Source organism: Panicum virgatum, chromosome 2N, assembly GCF_016808335.1.
Source record: "Panicum virgatum strain AP13 chromosome 2N, P.virgatum_v5, whole genome shotgun sequence".
Lineage (NCBI taxonomy): Eukaryota > Viridiplantae > Streptophyta > Magnoliopsida > Poales > Poaceae > Panicum > Panicum virgatum.
The window spans coordinates 51,494,988-51,511,482 of record NC_053146.1 but is presented as its reverse complement, the minus strand read 5'-3'; the positions used below and the strand labels follow the sequence as shown (position 1 = coordinate 51,511,482).

General features: G+C 44.2%; 2 protein-coding genes across 2 annotated transcripts; both read left to right on the top strand.

The window, feature by feature from the left end:
• Positions 1 to 998: 998 nt before the first annotated feature.
• Positions 999 to 4,055, top strand: LOC120661097 (cinnamoyl-CoA reductase 1-like). Its single transcript, XM_039939800.1, has 6 exons — positions 999 to 1,278; positions 2,404 to 2,573; positions 2,711 to 2,899; positions 3,031 to 3,193; positions 3,351 to 3,540; positions 3,655 to 4,055. Exons 1-6 carry the CDS (start codon positions 1,137 to 1,139, stop codon positions 3,839 to 3,841), a joined length of 1,041 nt encoding a protein of 346 aa, XP_039795734.1. The 5' UTR covers positions 999 to 1,136; the 3' UTR covers positions 3,842 to 4,055.
• Positions 4,056 to 13,139: 9,084 nt separating this feature from the next.
• On the top strand, positions 13,140 to 16,234 carry LOC120661092 (heat shock 70 kDa protein, mitochondrial-like). Its single transcript, XM_039939794.1, has 5 exons — positions 13,140 to 13,388; positions 13,542 to 13,609; positions 13,709 to 13,787; positions 14,026 to 14,592; positions 14,681 to 16,234. Exons 1-5 carry the CDS (start codon positions 13,317 to 13,319, stop codon positions 15,935 to 15,937), a joined length of 2,043 nt encoding a protein of 680 aa, XP_039795728.1. The 5' UTR covers positions 13,140 to 13,316; the 3' UTR covers positions 15,938 to 16,234.
• The last annotated feature ends 261 nt before the right edge of the window (positions 16,235 to 16,495 follow it).

Sequence of the window (16,495 nt, the reverse complement as noted above, 5' to 3'; positions counted from 1 at the left end):
AAATAGTAATTTAGAATTTTATAATGGTGCACTTTAATATTTTATTATAATTATATAATTTAGATATATATTTAGGAGTAATTTAACTTGTAATAATGATGACATTGGATAACTTATATGCAAATTTAGTGGGTATTTGTATTATTTTTATAATGTCATAGGTGGGTAATTTACACAAAGATTGGGGGTTAGTTTTGACTTTTTATAATGGCAGAGGTGGGTTATTTAGATACATATTTAGGGGGATACTTTATTATATTTTTCATAATGACAGAGGTTGGATTGATGACTGAATGTTTCCGTTTTTTGTGACAATTTATAGAATTTATCTATTTTTTTAGATTGTCCACCTAGGATCCTAGATGGCTTCACGTGGAGGCTCTAAAGGAGCCTCCAATTAGTAATAGTAAGTTTGTGCTAAAGTAAACATATGCTAATAATGAATTAATCAGACTTAATAAATTTGTCTTGTGAATTAGCTAGCCCCGCTTATGCAATTAGTTTTATAACTAGCTCATGTTTGAATCTCTCTAATGGTATCCAAACATCCGACGTGACCCGGACTAAAAGTTAGTCACCAGATCCAAACACCTAAGCAGGGGCGGATCCAAAGGGGGGGGGCTAGGGGGGATCAAGCCCCCCTACCTCCCCAACATCAATGGATACCCCCCTAAGCCCCTCCCTTCATTTTTAGTAAGAAATTATGAAGAAGAAGGAGAGAAGAAGAAGAAAAGAAGGGGAGGAAGAAGATGAGAAGGGAGATGAGCCCCCTCTAGATGTGTTTGCTAGATTCGCCACTGCACCTAAGGAACACCTAAAAAATTACTAGTAGTAATTTTGCATGTCTATTGGGTCATGGAGCACCTACTAGTAATTAATCAACTAATTAAAAGCACTCCCGACTCGTGGGTCGTGTCTGCACCATCCACGAACCGAAGGCGTGGAAAATGTAGAGGAAAATTGCTCGATCTTCTGGATGGCGCTGGTGTTTCCTCTGTACAACGACAGGGCGTGGGAAATGTACGTGATCTGCCTAGCTCCCAGCGGGACCGGGACGTGGCCTGCTCAGAGCCACACACCCTCACGGGCACACAGGCAGCCGACGGCGAGGGCACGCAAGATCGTCGCAGCGCACGATGGCCGCCGGACGCGCCGAGGGCGCCGCCGGGAGCCGGGAGACGGTCTGCGTGACGGGCGCCGGCGGGTTCATCGCCTCGTGGCTCGTCAAGCTCCTCCTCGCCCGCGGCTACGCCGTCCACGGGACCGTCCGCGACCTGGGTGCGTAGCTCCGAGCACGGCAAATGTCTATTTTACCTCTTCCAACTATCACCAAAGTTTGGTTTTTCTCCTACAACTATAAAACCGGGTATTTCACCTCCCTCAACTTTTCAAACCGTCCGTTTTACCTCCCTCGAGCGGTTTTGAAGACTGTTTGCTACAGTAACCGTAGGTTTGTCTTTTTCTTTTTTTAAAAAAAATCAGTTGAATCTTTGAAAAATCATAGTAAATCACAAAAAATCATAAAATAGAAAATCTAATTTTGTTGGACTCCACATGAGTAGATATACACAGTGAATATATTATATGGTATACTTTAGTACAATTTTTTTACTGTAACTTTAGATATATACTTTTCTGTAATTAATTTATAGCTACAGTTTTCGTCGTCCCATTATGGTGAAATTTTTATGGTGGCCTAATCATTATATGATTGAGTTATAGTAAAAATTTTATGATTATTAGATCATGTATGACTGAGTTATAGATTTATCTATAGATTCGTCTAGATTTTTCTATAGATTTATCTAGTTTATATAGATAAATCTATAGATCAGTCAAACATGATCTAATAATCATAAAATTTTTACTACATCTCAATCATATAATGATTAGCTCACCATAAAAATTTCACCATAATGGGACGACGAAAACTGTAGCTATAAATTAATTATAGAAAAGTATATATCTAAAGTTACAGTAAAAAATTATACTAAAGTATACCATATAATATATTCACTGCGTATATCTACTCGTGTGGAGTCCAACAAAATTATATTTTCTATTTTATGATTTTTTTGTGATTTACTACAAAGATTCAACTGAATTTTTTAAAAAAAGGAAAAAACAAACCTACGGTTACTGTAGCAAACAGTCTTCAAAACCGCTCGAGGGAGGTAAAATGGACGGTTTGAAAAGTTGAGGGAGGTGAAATACCCGGTTTTATAGTTGTAGGAGGAAAATCAAACTTTGGTGATAGTTGGAGGAGGTAAAATAGACTTTTGCCTCCGAGCACTAATCATCCCTCGCTTGTGTGTGTGTCTGTACTAGCTTAGCAAGATCTTGCTTGAGAGGTGATGTCTTGCCGTCTTGGTCTTGTTCTGTGTGACTGTATCCGTGTTTCAGCTGAGAGGAAGACCGCCCATTTGAAGCAGCTTGAGAACGCATCCGAGAACCTCAAACTTTTCAAGGCCGATATCCTGGACTACGACGCCATGGCGGCTGCGATCGCGGGGTGCCAGGGAGTTTTCCACGTTGCCACCCCAGTTCCTTCGGGGAAGATAACTGATCCAGAGGTAGCCTTTTCTGTGGGATATACTACTACTAGATTTCTCAATGTCCGAGAACGATGTCAGCAAAGGGTTTCTGCTCTCTTTTGCTCGTATTTTGTTCTCCACATATATACATGATTACGCCGTGGGCAACTTTTCAGCGAGAAATGCTGGGGCCTGCTGTTCATGGCGCCACAAACGTACTCAAGGCCGCCTCAGCTGCGGGTGCGCGGCGTGTGGTCGTGGTTTCGTCCATGGTGGCTGTTGAGATCGACCCGAAAGGTTGGCCCAAGGACAAGATCAAAGATGAAGGCTGCTGGTCAGACCCAGAAGCCTGCAGGAACAACCAGGTAAGTATTCGTAGGTAACTGTAAAAACATAGCTGCAGTGGTGGAAACAAGGAAAGCCTGATTTGAAAATACCCAAGTTCAGTAAATATCTGGCAGATCTGAATTGGTCACTTCGCCCTGGGCGACTGCAGGATTGGTACTCTGTTGCCAAGATCGCTTCGGAACAGGGTGCGCTTGAGTATGGGAAGCAAACCGGGCTGGATGTTGTAACTGTCAACCCCGCCCTGGTCTTCGGCCCCCTTCTGCAGCCAACTCTTAACACGAGCTGCCAGTTCCTCGTCTACTTCCTGAAAGGTTTCACGCACTCATCACACATGAGCTAAATATGCGCCGGATTCCCTTTTTTATTTATTATTAGTTTCAGACTTTCAGTCGATCATCTTATGCTCACATGTAAATTACTTAAAGTGGTAAATACAGCTAAACAACATCCTTTATCTTCATGCCGCAGGAGGTCCTGATCGAATGAGGAACAAACTTTGGCACATCGTTGACGTCCGGGACACCGCAGATGCTCTTTTGCTGGTGTACGAGACACCTGAAGCCTCCGGTAGGCACATCTGCGCACCTCATTTCATCAGCGCCCGTGACCTTCTGGACTTACTGAAGAGCATGTACACTGAGTACCCTTTCATGAGCAAGTAAGCCTTTCTCTTGGCTGACATTTCTCTTGTGCTTTTGTTTCGTTCTTTTATATAATGATAAACGGGACCTAGCTAGCAGAGTCTAACTTTGACATGATCTGAAATCTGCAGGGAGAGCATCTGTGACATGGATCACCCAGCTCCAATGACGTTTGACAAGCTGAAGAAACTGGGGTGGAAGGTCAGGCCGTTGAAGGAAACTATCGCGGATACCGTTGAATTCTGCCAGAACGCTGGGTTTCTTGAGGATGTGGAGGGGAGTCCCTGCCGTTTTCCTGATATTTACAACAAAATCTAGCTTAAGAAAGAATCTAGGGCCGGAGGAAGCACACGTGTGGCAACTGTTTCGCTTCAGCTGCTGCTTGATGCTTACTGTATTGTTGAGCAGCAGGAATATATTTTTTTCCCAATAATATGTTTTCCTGCACTCTGATTTCAACTATGAGAACCACTTCAGTGCTGATCGTTTTTAAAGAAACAAACAATAATTAGAACCCTTATTTTTTTCTGAATTATCTGAATATTAGCATTTCTGTCCTGAAACTTTTCAAGTAGTTCACCATAAGTCCACTCCGTGTCCAATAACGAACCTAAAAAAACTCACCTGTGGGGGTTAAGACCGCCCCCACGGCATTATCACGAAAGAAAGAAGACATTTCTCACACAGGCCGAGAAAACCTCCGAACCCCTGCCCCACCCGTACACAGTGCCCGTAACTTGTGAGAATGGGCGATCCACGCACATGGCGGACCAGCGATCAGGGTTGGACCCAACTGTGCTTTGGACATGAGGCAGGTGAGAGGATTTTTTTGGTGAGAAACCAGGGCCGAGTGGGACTCGAACCCTGCCCGGTAGGAAGCCAACCACCGGCTCCTAGCGCGGTTCTCTGTCCAATAACGAACCTAGATTTTCACTTGGAACGAACCACTCAAAATGATGAAGAATCAGATGCTCACATGATAGTTCATAGGCCTAAATGAGGATCCGAGAAACGTTTAAGGATCTCTGGTGCTCTTTACTCTTCATGCATCTCTGGAACAAGCATCCTCCCTCTCCCGGTGTTCCAAAGTTTAAGACGCTGGGTACAGGAGAGCTCGTGCGCGGCTCGTTCGGCGAGTGGCAGGGAGAGCATCGGCGACATGCACGGGGCTTTTATTAAGCAAGCGTTCGCTGCCACAGGATAGCAGCGCGCGATCGTTTCTAGGTACGTTCATAGCGCACGCATAAACCAAGAATATTATATATGAAACATTCAAAATATTATACATTTCTAACTTTCAAGTGATACATCAAAACCTTTTGCGATCAGAATTCAAAATTTTTGAATCGCACATTCAAAGCTCGTAACATATCTACCTTTTAAGCTGTAATATCAAACTTTGCACTCCGTATTCAGAAAATTTCTGGTATAATATTTCGAACATTGTACTTCTAATAAGTCCAAAGGTGTATTACTAGTTGAAAAAAAATTGAACCGAAAGTATTAACATTAAATTACCACTCCGCTCTTGAATCTGGTAGGAACAAGGTCAGCAATTGATCTGCTATCACCTTCCCTTTCTAAATAGACTCCGAGGGTCACGAGCTGAGCACGATCTCAGTGTGTTCTGAAGTGCAGGAGGTCCTCCATGGCTCCATGTCAAGCCAGAAAGGGGAACGGGATGGGAGACGGGGAAAAGGTCACGCGAAGGGGAAAAACCGGTAATAGGCTAGTAACAGATGGATCCGGTCTACAATCCTTGACTATATATATATATATATATATATATATATATATATATATATATATATATATATATATATATATATATATATATATATATATATATATACCTATGTGCTAATCTACACCCAGCACCCAACCAACCCAGCCAGCCCACCAGCTAGCTAAACCAAACCAACCCGGCTCCCACCATCCCGACTCGTCTCCCCAACCTATCCAGCTTCTGCATTGGGCGAGCATGAGCCGCGCGGCGAGTGGCGAGTGCGAGACCTCCCTGGATCGACGGCGCGCGGGGCCAGCAGGGCGGTGGCACGCAGGCCGGCGAGCGGTGACGGGCGCGGCTTGCGTGGGGAGTGGCGGCAGGAGCGGCGTGCCCGGGGAGCGGCGGTGGCGAGTCGGGAGCCACGACAGCAGCGTTCGCGAGCGCCGGCGCTGGGTCATGAGCGGCGGCATCGGGGGCAGCGCTATTCTACACCCTAGGTGTAGAATGGGATTCTACACCTACCCAACCCAACCAGCTAACCCAAAAGCAATCCGGCTCCGCCCCTCCACCTGACCTATCCCTCACATGTCCAGCTTCTGTTTCGCGAGCACGAGCCGCGAGCGCGCGGAGCGCGCGAGCGGCGAGTGCGAGGCCTCTCTAGTTTGGCGGCGGGCGGGCCAGCGAGGGCCGAGGCTGCGGCGGCGCTAGCGGTGTCGGGGGCGGGAACCGACGCGAGCGCTAGACGTGAGCTGCGCGGAGCGCGGCGAGCAGCGAGTGCGAGCAGTCAAGGCGCGCTGGGAGTTGCGGGGCGGCTTGCACAGGGAGCAGCAGCGCGGGCTCGCAAGGAGCGGCGGCGCGGCCTGCATAGGTAGCAGCGGCGCGGGCTCGGGAGGAGCGGCGGCGGCGTGGGAGCAGCCGCGGCTGCTTCGCCTGCAGGGGTGCTGCAGCGCAGAGGAGGCAGCCGCACTGGTCGGCGCAGGCGCACGGCATGGGGAGGAGCACTGCATGGGCCAGCTATGGAGGCCGCGTGCGGCGAGCTGCAGCGGCCGACACGCGTTGGCTGCGGGGCAAGTGACGCACGGGCACGCGGTCGCGGGGAGCAGCTGAGGGGACCAGCACGGACTGGAAGCAGCGCCCATGGGGCATCAGCTTCAGGAGGAAGAAGCAAAAAAGAGGGATTCGAAAAATTACTGAAGGAGAAATCGATTGACAATGTTAATTGAATAAATCATCTTCTATTAGCAATTGACTATAGCTCACTTTTCTCCTTTTTTGTTGATTTGATGAATTTTGTTGTAGCTCAGTAGCTAGTCTCTTCATGATTCAATTACTGAAAAAAAAATTTGTCAATTGTTAGTAATTAAGCGATCCTTACAAAAGGCACTAGTTTCAATAGTTTTTTAGTTTTGGTGGTACCTAATTACTAGCCCTCTTAATTCATTGTAGCTCGGTAGTCCAGTAATTTGTATTTTGGAACCTGAGGGCTGGGTAGGCTATGGCTCAGAGTTGCGGCGCGTGCACTCGCACCTGAAGGCTGTCGTGTGCAGGCTGCATCGAGGCGAGCAGAAGAGTTTGTGAATCTTCCCGTGAGATATGACACCGAAGCATTTGACTTCTTGATAAGTTAGTAGTTTTTGTTATTAGTGAGCTCTCTTCAATCCCATGTAGTTTGATATCTAGTATTGCATATGAGTTCTACAGAGTATATATCAAGCTTGCTGGTTTTCCTATCCAGAAGAATAGGACAAGGAAGAATAGGCAAATAATTCTTTTGATCGTATGAAGGGTGTGTACCATTGTTGAATTCAATAATTCAAATACTGAACTATTAGATTTATGAATTACTGAGTTGATATATACTTAAGCATTAGTGGATCTGCATAAAAAATGCTGAGTAACTGCTGGTACACCTTTGTTGAATGAAAAAAATGTACTATGAAATAAGATGGTGTTAAATTTGTGAAAAAATTACTAGATGTACATAATACTGAATAACATGACAAATTAGTACAAAACTGCATAAAAAATGAATAGGCTGGTCGATTTCCTCTGGGTACGGATTGAGGACAATGGCTCAAAAAGATGATTGTGCAAAAAATAGGATTACTGAATGTGTATTACTGGATTACTGAATCAAATGTGTCTACTGAAAAAATATTTATTACTGACTCTCTATTTCTAGATCCAAACACAGAAACTAATTGCGAAAGGAAAAACTAGCCTGCATAGATCTGCATATAAAAAAAGTTCTGAAAATTTGGACTCCTGATTACTGAATCTAGACATGTGCGCAAAAAAGGAAAATGCTTAATCTCCTGATTACTGAATTTAGATATGTACACAAAAAGAAAAATACCGAATTACTGGATCTCCCTATTACTGGATGATGACTCAGAAGATGATCTTGCAAAACCAGGATTACTGAATGTGTATTACTAGATTACTAAATAAAAGACATCTACTAAAATATTTATTATTGAGTCTCTCTATTTCTAAATCCAAAAATAGGAATTGATTGCGAACGAAAAAACTAGCCTGAACAGTTCTGCATATAAAAATTCTGAAAAATTGGATCTCCTGATTACTGAATCCATACATGTACACAAAGAAAAATACTCTCCTGATTACTGAATCCATACATGTACACAAAAGAAAAAAATACTGAATCTCCCTAATTACTGAATCCAGACATGTACACAAAAAAGAGAATACTGAATAACTGGATCTCCCTATTACTGAATCTAAGCATATACATGGCGCACACATATTAGTCCTGGGAATTGCTGGAAAAAAAGTACATAATATTGAATAGCTAGTTCTCTGGATTATTGAATCCAAGTGTATACATATAGTTGGGTGTGTGAGTGACTACGCAAATGTGCACATATAAGTCACGATTGACTGTCTCGTGCACCCTCCAAAAACCAAAAGGTCTACAAAAAACACATAAAGCAGTATCTTTCTCTTCACTTGGAGCCCTCTTCCTTGTGAAGTTAAGTATTATGACTGTCGTGTGGATGAGGCGACGAGTCTTGAAGGCGTGCCTTGCCAACATGGTGCAAATGCCCTGGCGCTAGTTCTTCAATCATAGCGGGTAAGGGGCTGATGGCGTTGCGCTTGTGGAACAGATGTAGTAGAGAGGTTGGGCCCTATATTGTGGTCAAAGTAGCTGCATTTTAAAAAAAATCCACGTATATAAAATCAGTTGAGCAAACACAAAAAGAGAGAGATGGCGTGGGGGGAAAAATAACATAGTACTAATGTTACTGGACATACACAAAAGAAAGTATGTTACTGAACAAAATCAAATAATTACCAAACATAATATATATTGCAGAGCTACTAAGGTAAAAAGCACCGTGATTGGCACCAAAAAAGCAAGAAAAATATAATAGAAATACATATTACTAAGCAAACTAAATAGGTGTTGTTAACGATGGAGCTAGGAGAATACTAAACACGATTAGATGGAGTACTACTGAACTCGATGGATCGAGAGTGCTAAACATGTTGAGACGGATCAGCGAATACTGAAGATGATGAGATGGACTATACTGAGTCATATAGGTTGGACTACCAAAAAGCTAAAATGATCGACTATTAAACATGACTAAGCTTGAAAAGGATGAACTACATACACGATGAGATGGATTATACTGAATATTTATTACTGAGTCACTCGGTTACTGAATCCAAACACATGAACTATTTTGCAAACAATTAGTAGGATATAAAAAATTATGAATAACTGGATCTCTGGAGTACTGAATCCATCCAATGTAAAAAAAGAAGAGAATACTAAAAATATTATTACTAAGTCTTTCACTTATTGTGTCCAATTACTGAATATTTATTACATAAAAGAAATATTGAATAACTGGATCTCCCTATTACCGAATCCAAGCATGAATATGGTGTGTTACTGGAAAAACAAATACACCAAAAACCTGAGAAATTACCGAAAATAGTGCATAGTACTGAATAGCTAGTTCTAGGGTATTGAGGGATTACTGGATTACTAGATACATACCACAAGTGAGGTGCGGTAGGATGACCCCATATCCAGACGAATTGGTGTGTAGTTCTTTCTCATCAAGCATCAATAATAAAAAAAATACTAGCCTATTTACAAACCTAAAAATTACTGAATTCAAGATATACATAGGTGTTGAATACCATATCTCTAGAATACTGAATCCAAGATTTAAATAGAAATTGCTGGATGTACTGTTGAATTACTGGGTTAGTGCTTTGCTGAGAAACACATGTACTATACTGCTACTAAAATAATATAGTATTGAGCTCAAACTAAAAATGAAAAAAGAACAATTGTACTTGAAATAACAAATTATTGAACTAAAAATGCTTATAGAACTTGGGGGACATTCCTCAAACAAACCTTCTTCACAGTGCATCTACATCTTGTAGATGACTGTGGAGCTTGTGGATCTTCTCGAGGATCATCCATAATTGCACACGGTGAAAAAAACAATTATATCATCAACAATACTAAAAAGGGGATTATTGGTCAGCACAGTAGGAGGATTACTAAACTAAAAAATACTTGCAAAATAATGAATTACTGAACTGAATAAATACTTACAGAACTACTGGACTACCTACTCAGTTTAGATCGTCAGCACATAGTAATAAAAAAAATACTAGACTACTAAACACAACAAATTAGTGATACTAAATCCTAACAAAACTAATAGCATACAACGTTCAGTAATTGTCGTTAATTATTTACAAACTACTAGCTCGGTTGGATCAGGGTGTAACCATTTTTAGTTAGCTTTTACTTTAAGTAGTTCTATTTATATTCAGCATCCTCTTGTTCAGCATCCTATCCTCCGTTTTTCATGCATCCTCTTTGTTCAGTAATTTTGTTATTAGTCAAAATTACCAAACTAAAAAATGCTTACAGAACTACTAGACTCCCTAATTGGTTCAGATCAGTAGCGCTTATGAATCGAAGAAAAAAATACTGGACTAAAATACTGAATAATCTTTATCATCAGGCTACTTGACAAATACAGAGAGCTAATGAAAAAGCCTGAAAAAACTGAATGTAAATAAAAATGATACTTCAGTAAATGGGAGAATATTTTCCCAAATGAGCAGACAAAAGATATGAGAGCTACTACTATATATGTTTGAAACAATTTTACTACTGAAGTAAGCGAAAAGGGCATTTTACTACTGAATTAATCTAGTACTGAAAGCAGTAATTTTACTACTGAAAAAGACATGAGAGATACTTCAGTAAGTTTTAGTTACTGCACCATCCTCATTCTCTAAGTTAGTTAAATTACTAGGATGGCTGGATAAATTACTCACTTAACCAGTTACTGAGATAACAAAAAATTGAAAGAACAGGGAGGGGCGCGGAAGGTGTGTGGAGGCACGGGGCTCACCCTGACTCTACGCTGCTTCTCCCCTTCACAATCCGATGATTAGCATGCCACCCTCATAGCGAAAATAGAGAAAATCTGATGAAAAAATTGAATCCCTAGCACATCCAAATCAGTAGACAAATTGCACGTCCATGACAACAGCACGATCTGCCGGAGGGGGTGAAGGTTTCTGCAGCCACTTGAGAACCCCCACCCACCGGCGCTGCGCCATGCACGCAGCTCCGCCCGACATTGCTGTAGAGAGGGAGCTTCGTGGGTTGAACCGAGAGAGAGGGGGGCGGGGAGTGCTCAATCTGCTTGTGAGCCCCTGATGCCGCCGCTCATGACCCAGCGCCGGCGCTCGCGAACGCCGCTGTCGTGGCTCCCGACTCGCCACCGCCGCTCCCCGGGCACGCCGCGCCTGCCGCCACTCCCCACGCAAGCCGCGCCCGTCACCGCTCGCCGGCCTGCGTGCCACCGCCCTGCTGGCCCCGCGCGCCGTCGATCCAGGGAGGTCTTGCACTCGCCGCTCGCCGCGCGGCTCATGCTCGCCCAATGCAGAAGCTGGATAGGTTGGGGAGACGAGTCGGGATGGTGGGCTTATCGGGCCGGGTGGTGGGAGCCGGGTTGGTTTGGTTTAGCTAGCTGGTGGGCTGGCTAGGTTGGTTGGGTGCTGGGTGTAGAATAGTATTCTACACCTAGGGTGTAGATTAGTATATATATATATATATATATATATATATATATATATATATATATATATATATATATATATATATATATATATATATATAGCCTCTATGCCTCCATGTGCGGACTCGTTAATTATGCCACGCGTCCGTTCGGTGCTAATAGACGCGTCCGTTAATTATGAGCAGGGTGGAGAAGTGTTCTTGTGGCATGACCCTGCTCCTACTCTGCTGCTGGCAATTGTGGAAGCGGAGGAACGGCGTGATCTTCAGACAAGAGCAGGACACGCATCGAGAAGTCCTCCGGCTGGCCAAGGAAGATGGCAGACTTTGGCAGGGCAGGCTACCTCGCAAAGATGCGTGTGTAGCTGACTCCTGGGGTGCAATCTTTAGTTTGGCAATGTAAAACGCCAATCAGTGTACTTGGGCAAAAATTTTGTTTACTGCGCGGGCCGTTAGGGGCCATGATGAAATGAAAAATCAGGTGGGGATGCTCTCCCCTTCCGTTGACCCTAAAAAAAATGAATGCGTCCGTTCAGTGCTAATAGATGCAGCCAGGGTTTTGAATTTCGTTTGTCAAAAAATTTTGGACATGGCCGAAATCACCGAATTTCGCGAAATTTCGGCTGAATTTATTTTTAGACTATTTTTAAAAATACTTTTAAATATATTTAAATTATTATTTCCAAAATTTTCAAATTTCGGAGGGGGCGAAATCAGCGAATTTTGCGAAATTTCGCCGAAATGTTGAACACTGGATGCAGCGAGCCAGCGATCGTGTGCTTTATATGAATTTTGCAAACTTGTGCTTCACTTTTTATCCTAGTTCTCTTATTACAAAATGCATCCTATAAAAGCTGCTAATAAAGTCTTCGATATAGTGTGGTGACCATTTGTTTGACTAAAAGGAACTTATTCTATAAATTTATCCGATTTTTTATGTAAGATTTGTTGGAAATGTATAGAAAATATTGCATAAATACATGGAACAAGTACACAATGCTACCAAATTATTCACAATGCTACAACATGTCGATGTTGATCAAAGCAATACTTAAACAGCTATGCAATCCGGATGTTAGAAGGTTGTGGAGCTCCTAAGCCCAGATTATGAAAAACAAACTCAATATCCAAATGAAACCAAATGGAATCACGCATGGTCTTATTTGTACCAGGCGTGCATGTTTCTGCAACTGTAATATACCACTATATATTTCACCATTATTGTTGTGCAAGAAAGAGATCGCGATGGCTACCATTTTTTTTCTTAGGGGCCGTTTAGTTCCCAAAAATTTTCACCCAAAAATTTTTACCTCCCCTTTAAACACATGTATGAAGTACTAGATGTAACTAAATAACAAAACTAATTACACAGTTTGGATGTACACGACGAGACGAATCTTTTAAGCCTAATTAGTGAATGATTAGCTATAAGTGCTACAGTAACCCATATTTGCTAATGATGCGGTCAAAGGCCTCAAAAGATTCGTCTCGCGGTTTCCAAGTGAGTTCTGAAATTAATTTTTTAATTAGTGTCCGAAAAACCCTCCCGACATCTGGTCAAACTATTGACGTGACACTTGAACCAAAAATTTTCACCAACTAAACACCCCCTTAATGTCTCAACCGAAAAGAGGGGGAATCATTCGCCCACGATCGGGACATGATTGAAAAGTCATCGGGAACCCCAGCACAACGGGCAGGGGGGCGGATTGGTGCCGTCTAGAAGCTTCCGCCCACGCCCTCGTGGCCCACCGTCAGCCTCAGACTTGGCCCGCTGAGAATCACGGAAATGCCCCTGGCTGCCATTTCTTTCCCCTCTCGCAAGCCAGTGCCGCGGACAGCGAGGGGTTTAAGACGAGCGCACGCTTAACGCCGCCGCCGCCGCCCACTAGGGTTTTTCGGACCTCGCATCCTGCTCCTGACCTCCTCCCCTTCGCGCCGCCGCCGCCGGGAGCCGCGCCCAAGCTCGAGCGCCAGCCATGGCCTTTGGAGCTCTCGTCGCCTCGAGGCTGGCCAGGTCCGGCCGCACCCTCGCCTCCGCCGTTGCCCAGGTCCGCGCCGCCTCTGATCCCCTGCACCTGCCTGATGTCTCTCGGCCAGAGCCCTAGTTCTAATTTTAAGCAATTTCTGGTGTTGTGCGTTCGTCTTATGGTGTTTGGGTTGATCCGATGTGCTGATCTGTTCTGCTTGCGCGATCTGATTAGGCTCCCGCGGCACAGCGAACGGCGCCTCCTCTGCTCTCCAGGCTCGGAGCTGTAGCTCGTGCTCTCAGGTAATTAGGAACTGGAGATGTCATGTCATCAGCCGTTCTGCATCCGTGACATTTTCGTTCTTCACTTTTCCGATGCCTGAGTGAGCTTTGTTTGTGCAGCACAAAGCCGGCGGCGGCAGATGTCATCGGGATCGATCTGGGCACAACGAATTCCTGCGTCTCCGTCATGGAGGGAAAGGTGTGTGTTTTCCCCTGTCCACTCAGGAACTTGCAATGCCCTGTTCCTTGTAAGTTAGATGTTGTATCAATCTGTAACAAATTTCATGACTTCAAAAGCTGCTACTAGTTTAAATCAGTTGATATCAACCTGTAATTAGTATCATGGCTTCAAATTGCTGTAATAGGAGTACATGTTCAATCGGTAGTTGGTTGTGATACTGGTTGTCAGGAAGTGATGGATGAATTTGCTTGTGCAGACACCACGGGTGATTGAAAATGCAGAAGGCGCGAGGACAACGCCGTCCATTGTCGCCAAGAATCAGAATGGTGATCTGCTTATCGGTATCACTGCGAGCCGGCAAGCGGTGACCAACGCCCAGAACACAATCCGTGGGTCGAAGCGTCTGATTGGTAGGACTTTTGATGACCCACAGACCCAGAAGGAGATGAAGATGGTGCCTTACAAGATTGTGAGGGCACCGAACGGTGATGCCTGGGTGGAGATGGGTGGCCAGAAGTACTCCCCAAGCCAGATCGGTGCATTTGTTCTCACCAAGATGAAGGAAACTGCAGAGGCTTACCTTGGCAAGACAGTCTCCAAGGCTGTTATTACCGTCCCAGCTTATTTCAATGATGCTCAGCGTCAGGCTACCAAGGATGCTGGTAGGATTGCTGGACTGGAGGTGATGAGGATTATCAACGAGCCCACTGCTGCAGCTCTGTCATATGGAATGAACAACAAGGAGGGCCTTATTGCTGTATTTGACCTGGGTGGTGGCACATTTGATGTTTCAATCCTTGAGATATCAAATGGAGTTTTTGAGGTAATTTTCTTCGCGCATCTTGCCCAGATTCTATATGCAGATGTTGAAATAGGCATTCTAATTCTTAATTAATTTTAACACCTTTCAGGTCAAGGCAACCAATGGTGATACTTTCCTTGGTGGTGAGGATTTTGATGGTGCGCTGCTTGAGTATCTTGTTGCCGAGTTCAAGAAGTCTGACAACATTGATCTGAGCAAGGACAAGTTAGCGCTGCAAAGGCTCAGGGAAGCTGCTGAGAAGGCCAAGGTCGAGCTTTCCTCCACTATGCAGACTGAAATCAACCTCCCCTTTATCACTGCTGATGCCTCCGGAGCGAAGCACTTCAACATTACCTTGACCAGATCGAAGTTTGAGTCACTTGTGGGCAACCTCATCGAGAGGACTCGGATCCCTTGTGTGAACTGCCTCAAGGATGCTGGCATCTCTGCAAATGAGATTGATGAGGTTCTACTCGTTGGTGGTATGACAAGGGTGCCAAAGGTCCAGGAGGTTGTTTCTCAGATATTCAACAAGCCACCAAGCAAGGGTGTCAATCCAGATGAGGCTGTTGCCATGGGTGCTGCTATTCAGGGTGGCATCTTGAGGGGCGATGTGAAGGAGCTCCTGTTGCTGGATGTCACACCCCTCTCCCTCGGAATTGAGACTCTTGGTGGCATCTTCACCAGGCTGATTAACCGGAACACCACAATTCCAACCAAGAAGAGCCAGGTCTTCTCCACCGCTGCAGATAACCAGACACAGGTTGGAATCAAGGTGCTTCAGGGTGAGAGGGAGATGGCTACTGATAACAAACTTCTTGGTGAATTCCAGCTCGAAGGCATTCCACCAGCTCCAAGAGGCATGCCCCAGATTGAGGTCACCTTCGATATTGATGCCAATGGCATCGTGAAGGTGTCAGCGAAGGACAAATCCACCGGCAAAGAACAAGAAATTACCATCAAGTCTTCTGGCGGTTTGTCGGAGGGTGATATTGAGAAGATGGTGAGGGAGGCTGAGCTGCATGCTCAAAAGGACCAGGAAAAGAAGGCCCTGATTGATCTCAAGAACTCTGCAGATACCACAATCTACAGCATCGAGAAGAGCGTCAGTGAGTACAAGGACAAGGTCCCTGCTGAAGTCACCAAGGAGATCGAGTCTGCCGTCTCTGATCTGAGGGCAGCTATGGCTGAGGACGATCTGGACAAGATCAAGCAGAAACTTGAAGCCGCAAACAAGGCAGTGTCGAAGATTGGAGAGCACATGCAGCAAGGTGGCGGCGGCGGCACAGGCAGCGGCGGCAGCAGTAGCGGTGGAGACCAGACTCCTGAAGCTGAGTACCAGGACGCCAAGGAAGCCAAGATGTAGACTGAACCTGCATCAAGTCTCCATTTTTGCGTGTACCCGTTTAGGAAGTTGATATCTTCACCTGCCTCCGGTCACTTAGTTTTCTGTGAGGGCTACGAAAATTGTAGCATTTCTTTTGGCAAATTTTGGGCTGCTGGATAAATTGTGAGGGGCGGACAAACTCATCTGTCACTAGATCTAATGATCTGTTTTCTGTGAGGTTCTTTTGTCAAATTTTGGGCTGGTGGATAAATTGTGAGGTGGTCAAACTCACTGTCACTAGATTTAATGATCCTTGATGATTGCTTGTTTGTCACAGATACATTGAAACCTGTAGTTTCAATGCCTATTTACTTCTGTTCTCCAAATAAAGTCATTCACAGTGAAACTACATATGTTCCTTTAGTCTAGTCATTCAAATTATCCTGAATTACAAGGGCATTATTATTTCACCTTTTCAATTAGGTCCGTATTATTGCAATGCAAATTGCTGTCTGATCGTAATTTATTCAGAATAAACTCATTTGTCACTTAGTGACAACTGCTAACCCACTGTTGCATCTTCTTCTGCATTTACAT